At 42.4% G+C, this 21,357-nt stretch overlaps 3 protein-coding genes across 3 annotated transcripts in view; 2 read left to right on the top strand and 1 right to left on the bottom strand.

Annotated features, from left to right (window-relative positions):
* Positions 1–5,305: 5,305 nt before the first annotated feature.
* On the bottom strand, positions 5,306–9,525 carry LOC139545696 (centrosomal protein of 78 kDa-like). The gene is made up of 5 exons (XM_071353728.1): positions 7,577–9,525; positions 6,727–7,446; positions 6,456–6,555; positions 6,211–6,275; positions 5,306–6,069 (listed from the first exon to the last, which is right to left on the bottom strand). Exons 2-5 carry the CDS (start codon positions 6,826–6,828, stop codon positions 5,947–5,949), a joined length of 390 nt encoding a protein of 129 aa, XP_071209829.1. The 5' UTR covers positions 6,829–7,446; positions 7,577–9,525; the 3' UTR covers positions 5,306–5,946.
* LOC139545695 (ladderlectin-like) lies at positions 9,525–10,673 on the top strand. The gene has a single exon (XM_071353727.1). The coding sequence runs from the start codon at positions 9,554–9,556 to the stop codon at positions 10,424–10,426; it is 873 nt and encodes a 290-aa protein (XP_071209828.1). The 5' UTR covers positions 9,525–9,553; the 3' UTR covers positions 10,427–10,673.
* A 3,462-nt stretch (positions 10,674–14,135) lies between these two features.
* LOC139545692 (guanine nucleotide-binding protein G(q) subunit alpha-like) overlaps positions 14,136–21,357 on the top strand; it is a 32,818-nt gene continuing 25,596 nt past the window's right edge. Inside the window, exon 1 of the mRNA XM_071353718.1 lies at positions 14,136–15,065. Coding sequence (XP_071209819.1) covers positions 14,930–15,065 — 136 coding nt within the window. The 5' untranslated portion in view covers positions 14,136–14,929. The remainder of the gene's footprint in view (positions 15,066–21,357) is intronic.

The following is a 21,357-nucleotide window of genomic DNA, read 5'->3' as shown; positions in this document are numbered from 1 at the left end:
TTTTGTGGATGGGGGTGTGCTCCTTCTGCTTCTCCTGAAAGCCCATGATCAGCTCCTTCGTAATGTTAACGTTGAGGGAGTGGTTATTTTCCTTGTACCACTCCACCAGGGCCCTCCCCTTCTCCTTGTAGGCTGTCTTGTCGTTGTTGGTAATCAGGTCTACCACTGTTGTCATCTGATTGAGTTGGCTACGCAGTCGTGGGTGAACAGGGAATACAGGATGGGGCTGAGTACGCACCCTTGTGGGGCCCTTGTGTTGAGGATCACCGTAGTGGAGGTGTTGTTTCCTACCTTCACCACCTGGAGACGGCCCGTCAGAAAGTCCAGGACCCAGTTGCACAGGGCGGGTTCAGACCCAGGGCCCTGAGCTTAATGATGAGCTTGGAGGGTACTATGGTGTTGACGGCTGAGATGTAGTCAATGAACTGCATTCTTACATAGGTATTCCTCTTGTCCAGATGGGATAGAGCAGTGTGCAGTGTGATTGCGTCACCCGTGGATCTATTGGGGCAGTTTGCAAATTGCAGTGGTTCTAGGGTGTTGGGTAAGGTGGAGGTGGAGGTGATATGCTCTTTAACTAGCCTCTCAAAGCACTTCATGATGACAGAAGTGAGTGCTACGGGGTGATAGCCATTTAGTTCAGTTACCTTTGCTTTCTTTAGGGCGGCAGGTAGCCTAATGGTTAGTGCGTTGGGCCAGTAACCAAAAGGTTGCTAGATCGAATCCCCGTTCTGCCCCTGAACAAGGCACTGTTCCTAGGCCGTCATTGTAAATAAGAATTTGTTCTTAACTGACTTGCCAGTTAAATAAATAAATAAATGTTACAGGAACAATGGTGGACGCCTTGAAGCAAGTGGGGACAGCAGACTGGGATAGGGAGATTGAAGGAGAGCTCACAGTCCTCGGGAGCGGCACTGGCACGCGTTGTGGGCAATGTGTTTCCCTCAAAGCGGTTGAAGAATGTGTTTAGCTTGTCCGGGAGCAAGATGTTGGTGTCCAGGACGTGGCTGGTTTCCCCTTTATAATCCGTGATGGTCTGGAGTTCCTGCCACATACGTCTCGTATCGAAGCTGTTGAATTGCGAATTCCGACTCCACTTTCCAGTTGACTTTTTGCCTGTCTGATTTCCTTATGGAGGGCATAACTGGACTGTTTGTACTCAAGCGTATTCCTAGTCACCTTGCCGTGGTTAAATGTGGTGGTTGGCACTTTCAGTTTTGCGCAAATGTTTTTTGGTTAGGATAGGTTTTAATTGTCCCCTAGACACCTCCTGATTGAACTTTTGCCGTGTTCAAAACAACTGGAAACTCAAATCTCCAACTTCAGTGCGTTCAAAACAACTGGGAACTCAGGGGAAAATAAATACACTCCGAATGGGCAAAATCTATTTGAACGATCATCCAACTCGGGAACTCGGGACTCTTTCTAGAGCTTTACCTACCTGAAGATCACTGACGTCATGATTTGACCTCATATTTTTGGGGGAGTTCCCAGTTGTTTTGAACGCGGAATCTGTCACTGTGTCAGTGTATACGTCAATGTTATTCTCAGAGCAGAGGCATCCCAGAACATCCAAATCATCAAAACATTCTTGAAGCATGGATTCCGATTGGTCAGACCAGCATTGAACAGTCCTTACATAGTGAGTCCACGCAACTTATTATGACTTATGAAGCACATTTTTACAACTGAACGTATTAAGGCTTGCCATAACAAAGGGGTTGAATACTTAATGACTCAAGACATTTCAGTGTTACAGTTTTTATAAATGTTCAACTTTGTCATTGTGGGGTATTGTGTGTATGTAGATAAGTGGCATAAAATAAATATATTCAGGCTGTAACACAACAAAATGTGGAAAAAGTCAAGGGTATAATGTACTTTCTCAAGGCAATGTATATGGAATACATATTGGCTTATAGAGCAAAAACTATACTAGGTGCCGCAGTAAAGGTATTGTAGGGAATACTCAGTAGGGTCTGCAGAATCCATGTATGGTGTCATTTCATGGGGCTGTGAATAATATGGAGTGTTGCTGGACTTTTACTCTGCCCAGCACAGCCCCCCCTGAAAAAACGGAACATATTTGGTTAATAGAACCCCAACTGACTATTTTCCATCCCAGTTTATTTAAGACAGAAAGTCATGTTTTCTCTTTACCAGTGTGTGGTCTTGCAATAACTAAAATATAACATCATATTAATATGCTTTTGGGCCACATATTTGGATATAGGCCCGACAACATAACATTCTAAAAGGTTAACTGTCCATGGTTCTGTGTCTCACTGTTCAAATGTCAACATAAAGCTTCCTATGACCTAACTTTTTGTTCAAACTCACCTGTTTTTGTTTTCTAGGGACTCTAGTGAGTAGACTGGACTCTGGTTTTATGGAGACAAAATGGATAATTTATAATTATATTTGTATCATATAGTGTCCAGGCACCCCGTTTTAAGCTGTTTGACCACAGTAAAAGTTTTACTTAAAAAATATTATCGTAATAACATCCTTTTTTTGGTCTAGACACTCGAATGTATTTGTCCTCTTGCTCAGTTGTGCACCGGGGTCTCCCATTCCTCTTTCTATTCTGGTTAGAGCTAGTTTGCACTGTTCTGTAAAGGGAGTAGTACACAGCGTTGTACGAGATCTTCAGTTTCTTAGCAATTTCTCGCATAGAATAGCCTTCTCAGAACAAGAATAGACAGACGAGTTTCAGAAGAAAGTTATTTGTTTCTGGACATTTTGAGCCTGTAATCAAACCCACAAATGCTGATACTCTAGATACTCAACTAGTCTAAAGAAGGACAGTTTTATTGCTTTTTTAATCAGAACAACATTTTTCAGCTTTGCTAACATAATTGCAAAAGGGTTTTCTAATGATCAATTAGCCTTGTAAAATGATAAACTTGGATTAGCTAACACAACTTGCCATTGGAACATGGGAATGATGGTTGCTGATAATGGGCCTCTGTACGTCTATATACAGTTGAAGTCGTAAGTTTACATACACCTTAGCCAAATACATTTAAACTCAGTTTTTCCCAATTCCTGACATTTAATCCTGGTAAAAATGTCCTTCCTTGGGTCAGTTAGGATCACCACTTTATTTTAAGAATTTGAAATGTCAGAATAATAGAGAGCATGATTTATTTCAGCTTTTATTTCTTTCATCACATTCCCAGTGGGTCAGAAGTTTACATACACTCAATTAGTATTTGGTAGCACTGCCTTTAAATTGTTTAACTTGGGTTAAATGTTTCAGGGATTCTTCCACAAGCTTCCCACAATAAGTTGGGTGAATTTTGGCCCATTCCCCCTGACAGAGCTGGTGTAACTGAGTCAGGTTTATAGGCCTCCTTACTCGCACACTCTTTTTCAGTTCTGCCCACAAACTTTCTATAGGATTGAGGTCAGGGCTTTGTGATGGCCACTCCAATACCTTGACTTTGTTGTCCTTAAGGCATTTTGCCACAACTTTGGAAGTATGCTTGGGGTCATTGTCCATTTGGAAGACCGATTTGCGACCAAGCTTTAACTTCCTGACTGATGTCTTGAGATGTTGCTTCAATATATCCACATAATTGTTCCTCCTCATGATACCATCTATTTTGTGAAGTGCACCAGACCCTCCTGCAGCAAAGTACCCCCACAACATGATGCTGCCACCCCCGTGCTTCACGGTTGGGATGGTGTTCTTCGGCTTGCAAGCTTCCCCCTTTTTCCTCCAAACATAACGATGGTCATTATGGCAGTTCTATTTTTGTTTCATCAGACCAGAAGACATTTCTCCAAAAAGTATGATCTTTGTCCCCATGTGCAGTTGCAAATAGTAGTCTGGCTTTTTTATGGCGGTTTTGGAGCAGTGGCTTCTTCCTTGCTGAGCGTCCTTTCAGGTTATGTTGATATAGGACTCGTTTTACTGTGGATATAGATACTTTTGTACCTGTTTCCTCCAGCATCTTCACAAGTCCTTTGCTGTTGTTCTGGGATTGATTTTCACTTTTCGCACCAAAGCACGTTCATCTCTAGGAGACAGAATGCGTCTCCTTCCTGAGCGGTATGACGGCTGCGTGGTCCCATGGTGTTTATACTTGCGTACTATTGTTTGTACAGATGAACGTGGTACCTTCAGGCATCTGGAAATTGCTCCCAAGGATGAACCAGACTTGTGGAGGGGTACATTTTTTTTTTTTTTTTTTTTTAGATCTTGGCTGATTTCTTGTGATTTTCCCATGATGTCAAGCAAAGAGGCACTGAGTTTGAAGGTAGACCTTGAAATACATCCACAAGTACACCTCCAATTGACAAAAATTATGTCAATTAGCCTATCAGAAGTTTCTAAAGCCATGACATTTTCTGGAATTTTCCAAGCTGTTTAAAGGCACAGTCAACTTAGTGTATGTAAACTTCTGACCCACTGGAATTGTGATACAGTGAAATAATCTGTTTGTAAGCAATTGTTGGAAAAATTACTTGTCATGCACAAATAGATGTGCTAACTTACTTGCCAAAACTATAGTTTGTTAACAAGAAATTTGTGGAGTGGTTGAAAAACGAGTTTTAATGACTCCAACCTAAGTGTATGTAAACTTCCGACTTCAAATGTCGATATTCCATACAAAATCAGCTGTTTCCAGCTACAATAATCATATACAACATTAACAATGTCTACACTGTATTTCTGATCAATTTTATGTTATTTTAATGGACAATAAAATTGCATTTCATTCAAAAACAAGGACATTTCTAAGTGACCCCAAACTTTTTAACGGTAGTGTGTAATATATAGTACCAGTCAAGTTTGGACACACATACTCATTCAAGGGTTTTTCTTTATTTTTACTATTTTCTACATCGTAGAATAATAGTGAAGACATCAAAACTATGAAATAACACATGGAATCATGTAGTAACCCAAAAAAGTGTTAAACAAATCAAAATATTTAATTTTTTAGATTCTTCAAAGTGGCCACCCTTTGCCTTGATGACATTCTCTCAACCAACGTGATTTGACGTCATTTTATCTGTGGCCAATGACCTTTCAGCCTTCTTAAATGGGCACTTCTAATGTAAATCTATGACAGTACCCCTTGGCTTTAATTTTCATGCTCTCCCTGTAGATTTTGCGGTAACGTAGTGTCCCCATTAGTGACGGAACACTGAGCCAATCACGGCACAACTAGAGAATGTTACCAACCCCTACACTCCGTATTTTCCGCTGGCTGCCCCACCACCACAGAAAGCACTGTTCTAGACTCAAACACCTGCATTTTGGAACTGCCTTACTCAAGAAATCAAAAAAAGAGACTGTATGCGGCTTTATTAACAAAATTATTTATTTATTTTTAAAACATTTTGCAAACTGATATGTGACACGTATTAATTTCAAAATAACATGCAAACATTTGTATTATTTTAATTTGTTGGAGAGCATACATTTTTTTTCTGTGGAAAAACAAACATGAGCCAATCATGGGATGCACTGCAGTTTGAAGTAGTCACGTTTTAAAACGCCACACTGTAAGGATGTGCACTGTGTCAGAATTAGTCTCTAATCATATGAGAAATGGATTGCTTACCACAAAGCTCTGCCACTGTATTGCCTGGAGGAAGCCCTCTGTCAAGACAGGAGGACATTAAAGAGAACTAAGGGTTACTTTATGCTTGTATTCTTATCTTTTATTATGCAACTTATTGTTGCATTGTTGAGAAGGAAACTGCATGTAAGCATTTTGTTGGACAGTGTATACCATGTGACTCCTGTACATGCTTCTAATAAAACATTAAACTTGAGAATATTCAGGCACTCATGGAGGACAATGGAAGTTGACTTCAGTCTTTATTCTTTATTATTGTTATAAAGATACACGTTTCGTCCTGTAGGAAGACATGAGATTTCCATTAATTCAATGGGATCATTTTACTGCTCCTCCTTGACGACTGCCCTCACCTCTGTCGTCCAGTGCGTTTAGCAGTGCGCAACGGGATACACCTGCTGGCTCTGGGGCGTGGCTGCTGAGAAACACCTGAACTCTGGTCTTTGAGGGCCGAGGGCTTGATCCAGGAGTACTACAAAATAAAACGCAGAGCATATACGACTGAGAAATTACACACACACACACAATACGATGCGTGTCATACCACTTTGAATTGATCATGGACACAGTTCCCAATGTTTCCTTTAATAGCCAGGAGCAGACACACCCCTACCTGAGAGGATTGACCGTTAGCGTTTATGAGAACTCTTTCGATCACAATCTTCACCAGCTCGTTGTCTGTGTGAGGAGATGGGGAAGAAGGCCTCATATTAGGCCTAATACAAACTATCAAAGAACATTGCAGCAAGCCTATTAGACATAATTATTCTGATATGTCTACTACCAGAAGATAAGTTTTGACAGGTGCCGTGAGTGAAACAATCCCCTCCACTCAGAGCAATGGAAGTTGAAACTTACCCATTAAGCGGTTCCACCTGATGTCAAGGACACAGAGAGTGGAGTTGGACTTCAGAGCCTCCAGCAGAGACAGTGCCCTCTCGTTGGACAACCCACACTTCTGCAGATCCACGTCTAGGAAAACAATTCCAAACTAGTCAATACCACCAATAATAAATAAGTTTTGATACGGTGTGCCCTAATGAACAAGACCCTGGATTCAAGCTCAAGGAAAGATCCCGAATAACTGACTTGAAAGAGGGTCAGTGAGAGACTGAATGTGTCCCCTAACCTTTGACCCAGAGGTCCTCAGCAAGCTCCTGTGCAAGGGCCGGCCGCCACTTTGTCTCCCACCAGGGTGTTGCAGTTGAGTGACCCAGTGGAGGCCTCCCATGCCCTCAAATTCAGGCCTTCGGTACCTCCGAGACGCGGCCTAGGCTGCACTGTGCCTACGCATGGCTTGATGCTGCAGTGCAGGGGAGAGGTCAGTCAACGGGAGCTCACACACACAACCCCAAATACCACACAATAAGGATGCATGATTCTGCCCATGCAATTGTTGAATGTGTAATGACTTCAATACAGATCTTCTCTGAGTATGTCATACTCGCCATCACCATTAGAGGGAAACAGAGCTCTGGCAGATAGCTGAACATTAGAAAACACAAATTAGAGAGAACACAAACAGATCATGTAAACATGTTGATGTAGCCTTAACACAGTGAGCCAAGTAGATATTTTCCAAAGAGACACTTTTGGCTAAACCCTGGTGAGTAACAACAAAGGAGTGTTAGTGGGTGCACTGCGGCACCTTAGGTTGGTTCAGGTGAATGTGCATCTGCAACTTGCTACCTTGGTGAGAGTGAGAAAGTCTATCTCTCTCAATGGAAGACCACGCAGTTGGAGGGTATTGAGGTTTTGTTAAGCTGTCAGACACTCTCAGGGTACCTTACAGTATTCTCCTTGGAGCGGATGGCTAGAATCTTCTTCCTATAGTCCAACATGTACCTTTCTGAGATGGGTAGAGAGATAAAGGTAGTCATTCATTTTCCAGACAGAGATCGCACAAGGAATTAGGACAGGGTATGAAGCAAGGGGCTCCTACTTAAAGTTTTAAGTTGGTTAGCCTACTTGATGCTTACCTGGCTCTCCGACACCGAGTCTGTTTTGGTAGCTGCTGCTGACTGTGAAATGGTGTAGCTGTTAATTGACGGTCAGAGATTTGTCCGTTTCAGCCAATCGCCGTTGAAGTCAAGCATCCCTTGACTCAGGTTTGCCTTGACTGCTGGTAATGAGTGTAGGGAGTTCAGATGTGTAGCTTTCTGTCCAATTAGATACTTTCTGGACAATATTTCTGTCCATTGGGGGACACCTTTTGGCTCCAGAGCACCCAGAGACAAATGTTTCTTATAGACTCTTTTAGCTGCTAGCTAGCTTCACTTCAAAAGTAGCTAGCTAGTCTAAGTTGAGTTCTGCTTTGGTCCGGTCTGAACTGGCTTTGATTTCAACGTCCACAGACGTCCGGTCCAGACTGGCCTATATTTGGCCCAAACATAGACGTCTATGATTGGTTCAGATTTGACCCGAAACATAGCTGTCTGTGATTGGTTCAAATTTGGTCCAGACCAGATCAAATCTGAACCAATCATAGACATCTATGGTTCACAAGTTTGGACAGTACTGCACAGTACAGTAGAGCACAGTACACTATGGTAAAGTACAGTAAAGAAAAGTATAGTTCAGTAGAGTACAGTAGAGTATAGTGTACTGTATTGTAGCCTACTTTACTCTAATGTACTCTACTGAACTAAACTGTGGTCTGAAGGTTTATACTGTAGGTTGGGCTACTTAAATCATAGCTGCCAGTTTGAAAATGCTAGCATAAGTGCATGTGACAGATGGGAGCAACATTAAATATTCTGTGTTGCAATCTTCAGAGAAATTGATATTGTGATATGATTACTTAATTGAGAATGTACAGTAGGTGCAGTTGAAATTTGAACATAGAATCAATGACCAAATTTTTTTTAAAGTCTGTAAATTAAGTATTTTAAACATTCATTCGGATTTTCTTTTTTTTACTGATATCAACATCCAGAAAATACATCCTTTCAACTTTAGTTCAGAAGCGAAACAAACCTGATTTTAAATGTCCTGAAAATACGTATTTTTAACGTCTGGAAAATATGTATTTTCAACATCCGTAAAATATGACTTTTCAACGTCTGGAAAATACATATTTTCAATATCCATCCATATAAGATGTATTTATGACATAAAGAAGAAACATTTTTTTGACGTCCGGAAAATATGCATTTTCACCTTTCATTCAGCTCCTAAAATGGAAAAGACGTCTAAAATACTTTCAATGTCTAAAAGACTTTCAAAGCCATTTTGCTTACTGGGTACAAGCCAACTAAACAGCCTGGTCTCATCGTAAATGTAAATCCGGGACACTCAAATTACATTTAGTATGGTTACATAAAACAGCTGATTACGTAAATCAAGGGTGGGTTTATAACACATATGTATATTAACCCAAGTTGCGAGTTCGAAACTCATCACAGAAAACTTTAGCATTTTAGATAATTAGCAACTTTAACTACTTGTTTTGCTACTTTGTAACTAACGTTACTTAGCATGTTAGCTAACCCGTCCCCTAACCCTTTTAGCTAACCATTCCCCTAACCCTAAATTTAACCCTAACCCCTAGCCTAGATTGTTTTACTATCATTTACTGCAGGGCTGCCCAGCAACCCTTTTCCTGTGGGTTCAGTCTAACCTTAAATTAGCACACCTGTCTGGGTGTATTCACTTGGAACCAAACAGAAGCAAACAGTACGACCCACCTGAATTTGCCCAATAGAAACGCTTCTTTTTGTTGCAAAACGTTTTCTGTTTGCTATACAGTTTGGACTAATGATTACACCCCAGATTGTATTTATAGACCTAAACTGCTCACCAAGACCTAGCTGAATCAGGTATGCTACCACTGGAACAGGTCTTTACTGGAACTGATTCCTGTCACCTGGGTTTATTTTCAGTGTAACACACCCTTATTACCATAATTTACTGGAACACGGCGGGCTAAAGACCGTAAACACCCAAGGTTTCAGGAAATGAATTTCCAGTGCCAATCACAATTTACAGCTTCGTTCATAACTACCATAAAAATTCCACTTATCATTGCTCTGTGTCACGTAACGTTCTTTGGTGAGAGCATACAGGACGGGACAGTATATAAAGAGCGGAGCAACCGCTACTCCACTCATCACTCCATCACTGGCCTACCTGAGAAAAGACTACCTGTGACTTACCTACGGCTACAGTTAACCAGCAAAATCACCATGAAGGTCCTGAGCATCTCTGTATTACTCTGTGTGGCCTTAACTCTAAGGGAAGCAGCAGGGCAGCAGCAGGCTGTGGCAGTGGAACAACTGAGCATTGTTCCAGTTCTAGAGGAGGCTAAAGAGACTGGGCCACTGAAGCCGCTGGGTGACGCTCCAATGGAGACCATAGTAGAACTGGTAGACAACAAAGTAGAGCTTGCTCTACTTGAAGAAGGGGAAGCTGAGGCTCATTCTCTTGCGCTGGTCCAAGCACCAGAGATAAGGTTTTTGCACTGCCCTGATGGTTGGTACCTACATCAGTCACGCTGTTTCCTCTTTGTGAACTCATACTTGTCGTGGCACAACGCAGAGGAACACTGCAACACTCTGCATGCAAACCTGGCCTCCGTTCAGAACCCCCGACAGTATCGCTTCCTGCAGCAGTTAACGACAATGGCCAACCGGCACAGCGCGTGGATCGGTGGATTCTATCTCCAGGACAGGTGGCTGTGGATCGACCGTGTAGGATTCTACTACGAAAACTGGTACACACACCTTGATGTGGGCCGCAACGCTTGCATCCATCTGCGCACCTCAGTGGGCTGGTCAAATGCTCACTGTGGCACAGGTCTCCCATTCATCTGTGTGAAAATGTCCTGTTAGTCAAGATTGTGCTTCCTGCCAGCAGAATGATTTCAGTACGAGAAAGCATTGTTAGTTGGTTGATGTTATTTCTAACTGCGTTCAGCATTTTAGCGTAATGAATCCAGACTGCATCACATCCGACCGTGATTGGGAGTCCCATAGGGCGGCGCACAATTGGCCCAGTGTCGTCCGGGTTTGTAATTTGTTCTTAACTGGCTTGCCGAGTTAAATAAAGGTTCAATAAAAAAATGTAAACATTGATTATCTTATTGACTTTATTCAGTCACTCTGGATGTCTGCCAAAAGGCTAAATGTGACGTAGGCAAGATGCAGTCATAGGATTCAATTGATCCAGGTTCTACAAAGCAATGACCCCCAAAAATGATTGCGACATGTGTAATGCAAACGGCAGATATATGATACATTTATGAAAGATCAACAACATTTTTATCTGTTCGACAGGGGGGGATTTTTATTTTGTCGAACTTTCTTTATTGAAACAAATAATGGTGTTTTTCTAATAAATGATGATTGCAGAATAATTTTGAAGGTAAACTGGGCACGTGATGTTATCACGTAACTATAACGCTCCACGCCACACTTCATTCTAAATGCCTACTGCTAGCAAAATAATAAAAAATCCACTCTAAAAATGTTTATTTTCTGGGGGGGTGACATCATTATGTCCAGCTGTTTTTATCGACACAAGATAGTTAAATGGAAGTGCACCGTAGTAGGCAATCTATTTTCTATGCGAACTTTCTAAATGTCTACAAAAATACACTGGACAAGTTAATGGAAACACACAGTAGCTACTGATGATGGAAACTGTGCTCTTCGAATAAATATGACTGCCGAATAATTTTGAAGGTATGCTGACACATTATGTTATCAACTATAAAACTTCACTCCACATGTAATTCTAATGCCTACTGCTCGCAACATCCATTTATTCAACAATTAAAAATAATGTTTCTTTGCGGGACAAAGTTCGTATTGACTTTCAAGAATGCTTGAGTTGCTTCGCATTGCAATTTGAAGTTTCACTATCAAATTGTTTCAGATCATCTAGGCATGCGTGACTGCAAGTAAATACAATTGCGATAAATTGACATGAGAATGATAAGAATATTGCAAATATTAGTCCATTTTTGTATTATATCCATCCTGGATTTTGCGGGCTACCTGAGACATGAAAGATATGTGGGCTGGGCATACATGCTGTAGCCACTTTATTAATACGCAATATGCCTAATAAGATGATGGATACACTTCAACCACATTTCTATTCGACGTTTTAGGTTTTGTGACGTCATTACGTCCAGCTGTTTTTATCGACACAACAGTTTAATGGAAACGCACGGTGGTAGGCAATATACGCGTCTGTCTGTGAATTAAATATCGAGAAAAAAATCACTGGAAAAGTTAATGGAAACATAGCTATTGCAAGTTTTGATTACCTATGTAATTGCTTTCCTGTTATAAAGATGTTGTGGATTTGTTTTCTTCTTTCTTTCTTCCTAGTGTAGTAGTTAACATATCATAGTTTGTTGTTTACCTGTGAAATTTGCCCTTCATTTCAGACACAGGTTGACTTTTTATTTTATTTAACCAGGCAAGTCAGTTAAGAACAAATACTTATTTACAATGACGGCCTACCCCGGCCAAACCCGGACGACGCTGGGCCAATTGTGCGCCGCCCTATGGGACTCCCAACGACGGCCAGATGTGATGCAGCCTGGAATCTAACCAGGTACTGCAGTGACGCCTCTTGCACTGAGATGCACTCGGGAGCCTGAGTGACTGGTGTCCCCTGACAGCAGATCTGGGACAAGGCACATTTCCCTAAACGCTCCTCACTCTTTTTTTTTTATGACACCATTTCATGGCTCAAATGGGTTGCTTAAGTTACTAACACTCAATTCCTCAGTGAGATAAACTCAATTGTAACTGTTAGTTAGTATGCAAATAGAGCATCCAAAACTGCCAATGAGAGGAGCCACAGGGCACAAGTCTATTTCCATGGCTCAATAATAATACTTTACATAGTATAATACATTTTACATATAATGTTTTAAATAAAAAGTTGTACATATCATGATTTGCTCTGTAGGCCTACTGTATTTTGGAGCAGACTTGTCATGGAAAATGAACATCCTCCAACCCCGTAACAAACATGATGAAAAACAAAGGAAATCAACCGGCTCATCAAGAACTAGTTATATTAACTTTCAATCACTGTAGCTATATTCATTCCATGACCAAGGTAATGATCCATCATGCAGAAATCATTTGCTCATGTGTTTTTTCAGTGCTGGTGTAACAGTATAACTTTAAACCGTCCCCTCGCCCCGACACGGGCGCGAACCAGGGACCTTCTGCACACATCAACAACTGACACCCACGAAGCGTCGTTACCCATCGCTCCACAAAAGCCGCGGCCCTTGCAGAGCAAGGTGCAACCCTACTTAAGTCTCAGAGCAAGTGACGTAACTGATTGAAATGCTAGTAGCGCGTACCTGCTAACTAGCTAGCCATTTCACATCCGTTACACTCACCCCCCTTTCAACCTCCTCCTTTTCCGCAGCAACCAGTGATCCGGGTCACGGCACCAATGTAACAGTATAACTTTAAACTGTCCCCTCGCCCCGACACGGGCGCGAACCAGGGACCCTCTGCACACATCAACAACGGTCGCCCACGAAGCATCGTTACCCATCGCTCCACAAAGGCCGCAGCTTTTGCAGAGCAAGGTGCAACCCTACTTAAGTCTCAGAGCAAGTGACGTAACTGATTGAAATGCTAGTAGCGCGTACCTGCTAACTAGCTAGCCATTTCACATCCGTTACACTGGTACATAAACCCAACCTGTACTATATTAAGGAAGGGTTGCTAGACCTGAAGCATTGACCAGTGAGGCTTTTTTAAGATGACCAATTAAATAGATGTAAAATGCCTTCGCTGCTCATTTAATTAAAATGTGCATAATAGAAGTACTCAAGGAAATTTGAGAAGTGCAGTATCCTGTCCATTACCCCATAGACAGGAAGCACAGCAGTTCCCTATGATTTGAGTAAACACAGCGAGTGAAGAAGCACAATATCGCCTTGTTCAAAAAGGTAGTTGAGGCACATTAGCCTATAGGCCTACAATAGCTCTGCAATAGGTCTTACAGGCCTTGAACAGGTTTGTGTTCCACTCACTCAGCAACATTTATATTCCTTTCCTTGCAATCATCTTTTTAAATCCTGTGAGTTGCAGTGCTGGAGTTCAGGGATTTTAAACCTCAGATTCTATGAGGTTGTGTGGGCTTCAAGTCATAAATTGCACTTATTCCATGGCCCAAACTGTGACATGAAAGTAAACAACAACTCAGATACTTGTAGGGCCTTTTGTTGTTATTGTTGTTGATTAAAGGTCAAGTTGTGTAACACAGACCACTTCACTACTGATAACATATTTGGCAGATAGCATTTCTCGGATAATGGTATGCTAGACGAGCCTATACCTTGTAGAGATACTGCTTTAGTCTGCTTGCCTTGGGTTTTTCTTCTGCTATGCAATAATGCTAGTCTCTTTGCATTACTTTTTTTTACATGCAGCTACTACCATCATGCAAATGTAGTATGTATTATTCTGTACAGATTTTAGGTAGAGCAGGTAACATCAACTGCTTGTTATGGGACTAGGCCCACTTTCGAGTCGCTTTTCTTCTGAGGACACTCCCTACCACTGTCCGACGTCACCGACCAGGAGTGAATGGTCTCTGTAAAAATACATGGAATTGATGAAAGGGAAAGGCTCAAGCCTGTACGAAACATGATCGTTTTTTCTATTTGTATTATAGGCAAACGTGTAGCGGAATAATCAACGTTTTCCTATTCAAGGCACACGGATGACGAGTTTTTCCGTTTTGTAAAGTTAACATGCGATTGGTGTTGCGTGTTTTTTCGTGTTGTTTTTTTTTGTTGCGAGTGAGAGATAATTGTATTCATGTCTAGCGGATTGGAATGAAAGTCCGCCATATTCTGCTTTACCACGCCCGGGAGTCGAGCTATTGGAAATAAAGCGGACACGTTTATTCATGTCTTTTTTCATCAAACGGATGATATGATAGGACTATATTGGACGTAGGATATGAAGACATGCCTTTTAATAAAAGACGTGAAAAGGATGACTGGGCAAGAATGAGAATGCTTATCACAAAGACTACGGACGGATCTGTTGATCATATTTAGAAGAGAATTCACACTACCCATTACCCAATTAGAATTTTACTGACATTTAGTTAACTCCCCGAGCTACTGTCATCTGACTGACAGGCGACCAGAAAGGACACGAAACGGGGGGCAACACAAATATACATTTTATTTTAACCACATCTAGGCTATGTCCTATTTATATTAAACGCGTCCATGTTTTTTTCTGCAGCTGTGAGGGCGTGATATGATATTCGTTAACTGTTATCATTTATTGCAAGTGGAATCTGCATAAAGAAGCAGGAAAAGTGATTTTAAAAGAATGACCCTTGACTCCATAATGGCGTGTTGCCTCAGCGAGGAGGCGAAAGAAGCCAGGCGGATCAACGACGAGATCGAAAGGCAGCTCCGCCGGGATAAGAGGGATGCTCGGCGGGAATTGAAGCTGTTGCTTCTCGGTAAGCTAGTGGTGATGATGAGATGCAAGTAAAGCCCAAAATTCCATATAGGTAGTGATACGCGAGCTACGCCTGCGAATCAGCCTGTTAACTTTGTAACCAGCCACACATGTCGAATTGCAGTTTTCAATCTTACGTGTTCCAAAACCATCTTATTTGAATATATACTGAACAGAAAATATGAATGCAACAATTACAAAAATGTTACTGAGTTACAGTTCATGTAAGGAAATCAGTTAATTAAAATAAATACATTTGGCCCAAATCAATGGATTTCACATGACTGGGAATACAAATATGCATATGTTGGTCACAGATACCTTTTTAAAAAAGTAGGGGAGTGGATCAGTAAACCAGTCAGTATCTGGTGTGACCACCATTTGCCTCATGCACCAAGACACATCTCCTTTGCATAGAGTTGATCAGGCTGTTGATTGTGGCCTGTGGAATGTTGTCCCATTCCTCTTCAATGGCTGTGCGAAGTTGCTGGATGTTGGAGGGAATTGGAACACGCTGTTGTACACGTTGATCCAGAGCATCCCAAACATGCTCAATGGGTGACATGTCTGGTGAGTATGCAGGCCATGGAAGAACTGGGACACGACAATGGGCCTCAGGATCTCGTCACGGTATCTCCATGCATTCAAATTGCCATCGATAAACTGCAATTGTATTCGTTGTCCGTAGCTTATGCCTGCCTATACCATAACCCCACCTCCACCATGGAGCACTCTGTTCACAACGTTGACATCAGCAAACCACACAACGCCATACACGTGGTCTGCGGTTGTGAGGCCGCTTGGACGTACTGCCAAATTCTCTAAAACGACTACGTTGTAGGCATCTTATGGTAGAGAATTAACATTAAATTATCTGACAACAGCTCTGGTGGACATTCCTGCAGTCAGCATACCAGTTGCACACTCCCTCAAAACTTAAGACATCTGTGGCATTGTGTTGTGTGACAAAACTGCACATTTTATTGTCCCCAGCACAAGGTGCACCTGTGTAACGATCAAGCTGTTTAATCAGCTTCTTGATATGCCACACCTGTCAGGTAGATGGATTATCTTGGCAAAGGACAAATGCTCACTAACAGGGATGTAAACAAATTTGTGCACAACATTTGAGAAAAATAACCCTTTTGTGCATATGTAAAAAAAAAAAAAAAGTGGGATCTTTTATTTCAGCTCATGAAACATGGAAGCAACACTTTACATGTTGCGTTTATATTTTTGTTCAGTGTATTTAGCTACCATTTTTTGAATCACTCGCACCATCCAACAATTGATTTCAGTGATAGTTGAGGATGATAGTTGTGATCCCTAAATCATTCCAAGTGGTTTCCGTCTGTTTACTGATGAGGCCAAAGTCTAGGCGTTTTATTGGTAGCAATTACAGGGTCTAGAACTCCTGAGATAAAAGCGTGTTTACAGTGGTGTTTACCTGTTGGCCTACACTATTAAGCATGTAGACATTCCTGCATGTTTCGAGTCCGAACGTTTGGCCCAACAATCTGTGCACGCCACTCGCACACATCTCTGAAATAGACAGCTGTTTTTGAAATGCTTCAGGTGATTGAAATGTGAACGCACTACCAGCGCTTTGAAAAGTTGTACGTAGTTATACTTTCCTGTGGATGTATTGTCTCACATTCCTACCTGCAAAAGGACCCACCGCACGGTCAACCAGTAAAGTACGTTAAAATATGATTTTATTCAGCATTCTGCTTGTGAGAGGACATTTTTCCAAACAAATGTACAGCATTAATCTCACACTGTGAACCAGAGGTATCACAGTCTGATTATCAGGCAAGCCTACCCATTGACTCTTGAAGCAGATGCCTAATGTTAACACAACTCTCCTTTTCTATCATACCTACAAAAAAATAAGGTTTTATTAGTGTTTACAAACAAGAAGGCCGCAAGCAAGAATAATAGCTTTAAAATATGTTTAGAGCTATCATGTGGATGTCATGGATTGTCAGTCCTTGCATCTAGAATGCTGGCTGTATGCCTATACCTATACCAAAACAAGTGGCAGGGACCACGTTTGATTGCTTATCTAATCCCAGAATGTAGCTTTAATGGACTATCTATTACAAAGTTACTATTAATGACTAAATGTAGTCTATTTGATCAACGTTTCATATATGGCCTACTGTATGATGAATGTTACTTATGTAAAAAGGCTGGGGGTTTTAGGTCTTTGGCTTGTAAATTAACTGGGTTCAAAAGGGGCAGATGTAATCAAATCAACTCCTAGCTGCCTGAACTGAAAGCCTGCACTCATAGGCCTACGGACATGGGTCAGTAAGCTGGATTTTCCTCACATTTGTTGCACGGCAGCAGCGAATCAACAATTCCTTGAAATGCAGTATGGGTAATTCACAGAAAAAACACTCATGTGGGAGGTCATTACTAACACTCTAACATTGACCGTTCACTTTAGTTTTACGAGTTTATCAAGGAAGTCCAACCATTGTTTGGCAGCTCTGTCGGCCATGTGTCAGTTTGGGGACTCCAGATACATTTTACATTTACATTTTAGTCATTTAGAAGACGCTCCTATGCAGAGCAACTCACAGGAGCAATTAGGGTTAAGTGCCTTGCTCAAGGGCACATTGGCCAATTTTTCACCTAGTCGGCTTGGTGATTCAAACCAGCGACCTTTCGACTACTGACCCAACACTCTTAACCGCTAGGCTACCTGCCGCCGAGATACAGTGAACTTTAGCATCGTTGCCATTGTTTTAACACTGTACTGTAACTATACTAGATCATCGTCCTTGTGTCAACAGTTTCCTGACTCGAATGCAACCCCTCAAACACCACTCAGAATACAGGCTCTCTAGAACCAGGCACACACTATAGATTTTTGACTGTCCCCTCTGAATGCAAACAAGTGGGGCCTCTTTCTACTCATTGGCTCTTTGTCATCACGCTGGAAGATGTGTATTCCACAGCCTCCTTGTGTTCTATGAAAACTGAGGCGGCGTTCCAGCCTGACTACATTGCAGACGCCTGCCATATCTCACAACATCTGGATAGGTGTTTAACATTTCAGCTAACCGCATCATATGACAAAGCAATCTGATGCCCAACTGTGCAGTCAATGGCATGGCGCACATCCATTGGTTGATGCAATGCAAAGACTGCAATGTAGCTGGCCTGGAAGGTAAGGAGGAGATGGTGGTGGAGACTCTTTCTTCCTTCCAATCTATAGCAGGGTGTGGTGTATACAGAGGAAGAGTCTGCTTTTTATGATGCAAAAATCTAAAATTGTATATTTCATGTTCATATCATGGCACTCCGCAGGTTCAAGAAAGGGAAAATAAAAACCTAGCTCGGTTCAGAGCACTTATACACCAAAGAGTATTTCAAAAATCAACAAATTAAACAATCTCTTTTGTGGCTAGGCTTGACTTTGGCTTTTGGCTACGGAAATCACTCATGCACGTTCTTCGTCTTTTAATCCATAATTTTTCTTTGTCTCAATGTCCTCTTCTTTCCTTTTCTTGTTTCGTTGCTCTATATTTCTCCTCGTTTCTTTGTCGATTCGTTCCTCCCCTTCCGTGTCTCCATTGTTCTCTTTTGTCCGTGCGTAATTGGTCCTGTGCCTTCCCCTGCGCCGATAATAAGGGGTGTGCTTGGGGAGTCTTGTGACATCGTCAGGGATTCCCTGCGTTCCCCCGCCCCTCTGACTCCCATTGACCGCCACACCTCTGGATGGCTCATACACCCCGTCCTCAGAATCTACCCAGCAGGTCGAGTGCCCTCTCGCCGCGGCGGGACAGTAGTCTGCATTTCCGTGAGGGACCCTGAATCTGTAGTTACCCTACTGTTACTCTCTTTGTTTCTCGCCATGCAGGTGAGTGGTACGTGATCAGTCAATAGAGGCAATTTGCTTCCTAACAGATAATATCGCTAGCCCCTCTCTTTCAACCATGGCATATTTCCTTTTTCTTTCTGAGAGTTTACAGCCGATGTAGGCTATGGGGTGCTGGTCCTCTCCCAACCCCTTGGAGAGCTGCTCCTATGCCGAAATCAGAGGCCTCTAGCTGCACAATGAAGTCCCTGCCCAAGTTTGGTGAGCTTTGTACTGGTTTTGCGCACAGGGATTCTTTCAAATTTTGGAAAGCTATTTTGGCTGCTTGAGTCCGCTTCACCTGGGTGGGAAGGTCTTACTTTGTCAGGTCGGACAGTGGAGCGACTATAGATGCATAGTTGGGTATAAAGCACAGGTGCTTCTACACCTGCATTGCTTGCTGTTTGGGGTTTTAGGCTGGGTGTCTGTACAGCACTTCGAGATATTAGCTGATGTACGAAGGGCTATATAAAATAAACTTGATTTGATTTGTAACTTGTGATCCCTAGGAAGGATCACAAATGCTTTTACGCACTGGCCTTGGCCACTCCCAGATAGCCTCCACTTTCTTTGTCTGGGGGCATATGAGACCACTCCCAATCGTGTACCCCAGATATTTTGCCTCACTTAACCCGAACCTGCATTTCTTGCTGTCAATCTAGCTCTACTTAGGCTCCCCAGCACGGCCCGTAGCCGTTGTAGGTGCGTCTCCCAGTCTTCTCTGTGGATCACCACGTCGTCGATGTAAGCTGCAACGTAAGCTTGGTGGGGTCTAAGTAGCTAGTCCATTAACCGCTGGAACGTCATGCCAGCTCCGTGAAGCCCGAAGGGTAATTTCACGTAATGTTAAAGGCTGTCTGGCGTAGAAAACATTTTCTTTCCCCTGTCTTCTGGGGCCAAAGGCACCTGCCAATAGCCTTTATAGTGAGATCTAGGTTAGTTATGTAGCTCGCTTCTCCCAACCGCTCTATCAGCTCATCTACCCTCGGCATTGGGTATGCGTTCATTTGGAGATGTCATTCCTTCCTCAGAAGTCCTGAACAGAATCTCATCATTCCGTCTGGCTTCGGAACGAGAACTATCGGACTGGATCATGCGCTGTGGAACGACTCAATAACTCAAAATCAAATCAGATTTTATTGGTCGCATACACATATTTAGCAGATGTTATTGCAGGTGTAGCGAAGTGCTTGTGCTCCTAGCTCCAGCAGTGCAGTAGTATCTAACAATGCACACACATCTAAAAGTAAAAGAATGGAATTAAGAAATATATGAATATTAGGACGAGCAATGTCAGAGTCCGGGAGTATAAATATATTTATAAACTGGGTGGTTCGAGCCCTGAATACTGATTGGCTGACAGCCGCGGTATATCAGACCGTATGACAAAACATTTATTTTTACTGCTCTAATTACGTTGGTAACCAGTTTATAATAGCAATAAGGCACCTCAGGGTTTGTGATATATGGCCAATACTCTGTGATGCGCCATGTCTAAAAATAGCCCTTAGCCATGGTATATTGGCCATATACCACACCCCCTAGTGCCTTATTGCTTAAATATGTGATGGGATGTATAGACCTTATATACATTATGGGCAGTATGAGGATAGAATATTTAGTATATCTGTAGAACACGTAGGATAGAATAGTATATATGCAGCAATAGCTTAATAAAACAGTATGTACACTTTATTAAAGTGACCAGTGTTCCATTATTAAAGTGACCAGTGATTCCATGTCTATGTACATAGGGCAGCAGCCTCTAAGGTGCACGGTTGAGTAACCGGGTTGTAGCCGGCTAGTGACAGTGACTAAGTTCAGGGCAGGGTACTGGGTGGAAGCTGGCTAGTGATGGCTATTAAACAGTCTGATGGCCTTGAGATAGAAGCTGTTTTTCAGTCGCTCAGTCCCAGCTTAGATGCAGCTGTACTGACCTCCTGGATGATAGTGGGGTGAACATGCCGTGGCTCGGATGGTAGATGTCCTTGATGATATTTTGCCTTCATGTGACATCAGGTGCTGTAGGTGTTCTGGAGGGCAAGCAGTGTGCCCCCGGTAATGCCTTGGGCAGACTGCACCACCCTCTTGAGAGCCATGCGGTTGCAGGCAGTGCAGTTGCCATACCAGGGGGGATACAGCCCGACAGGAAGCTCTCATTGGTGCATCTGTAAACGAGGGTCTTAGGGCCCATACCAAATTTATTGGCACTGTTGCGCCTTCTTCACCACTCTGTCTGTGTGGGTAGACCATTTCAGATTGTCAGTGATGTGTACGCTGAGGAACTTGAAGCTTTTCACCTTCTTCACTGCTGCCCCGTCGATGTGGATGGGGGCGTGCTCCCTCTGCTGTCTCCTGAAGTCCACGATCAGCTCCTTCGTTTTGTAGACGTTGAGGGAGAGGTTATTTTCCTGGCACCACTCCG

This window comes from Salvelinus alpinus, chromosome 19 (assembly GCF_045679555.1).
Source record: "Salvelinus alpinus chromosome 19, SLU_Salpinus.1, whole genome shotgun sequence".
In the NCBI taxonomy this organism is placed as follows: domain Eukaryota; kingdom Metazoa; phylum Chordata; class Actinopteri; order Salmoniformes; family Salmonidae; genus Salvelinus; species Salvelinus alpinus.
The sequence above is the reverse complement of the archived record's forward strand: the minus strand, read 5'-3'. Positions and strand labels throughout refer to the sequence as shown.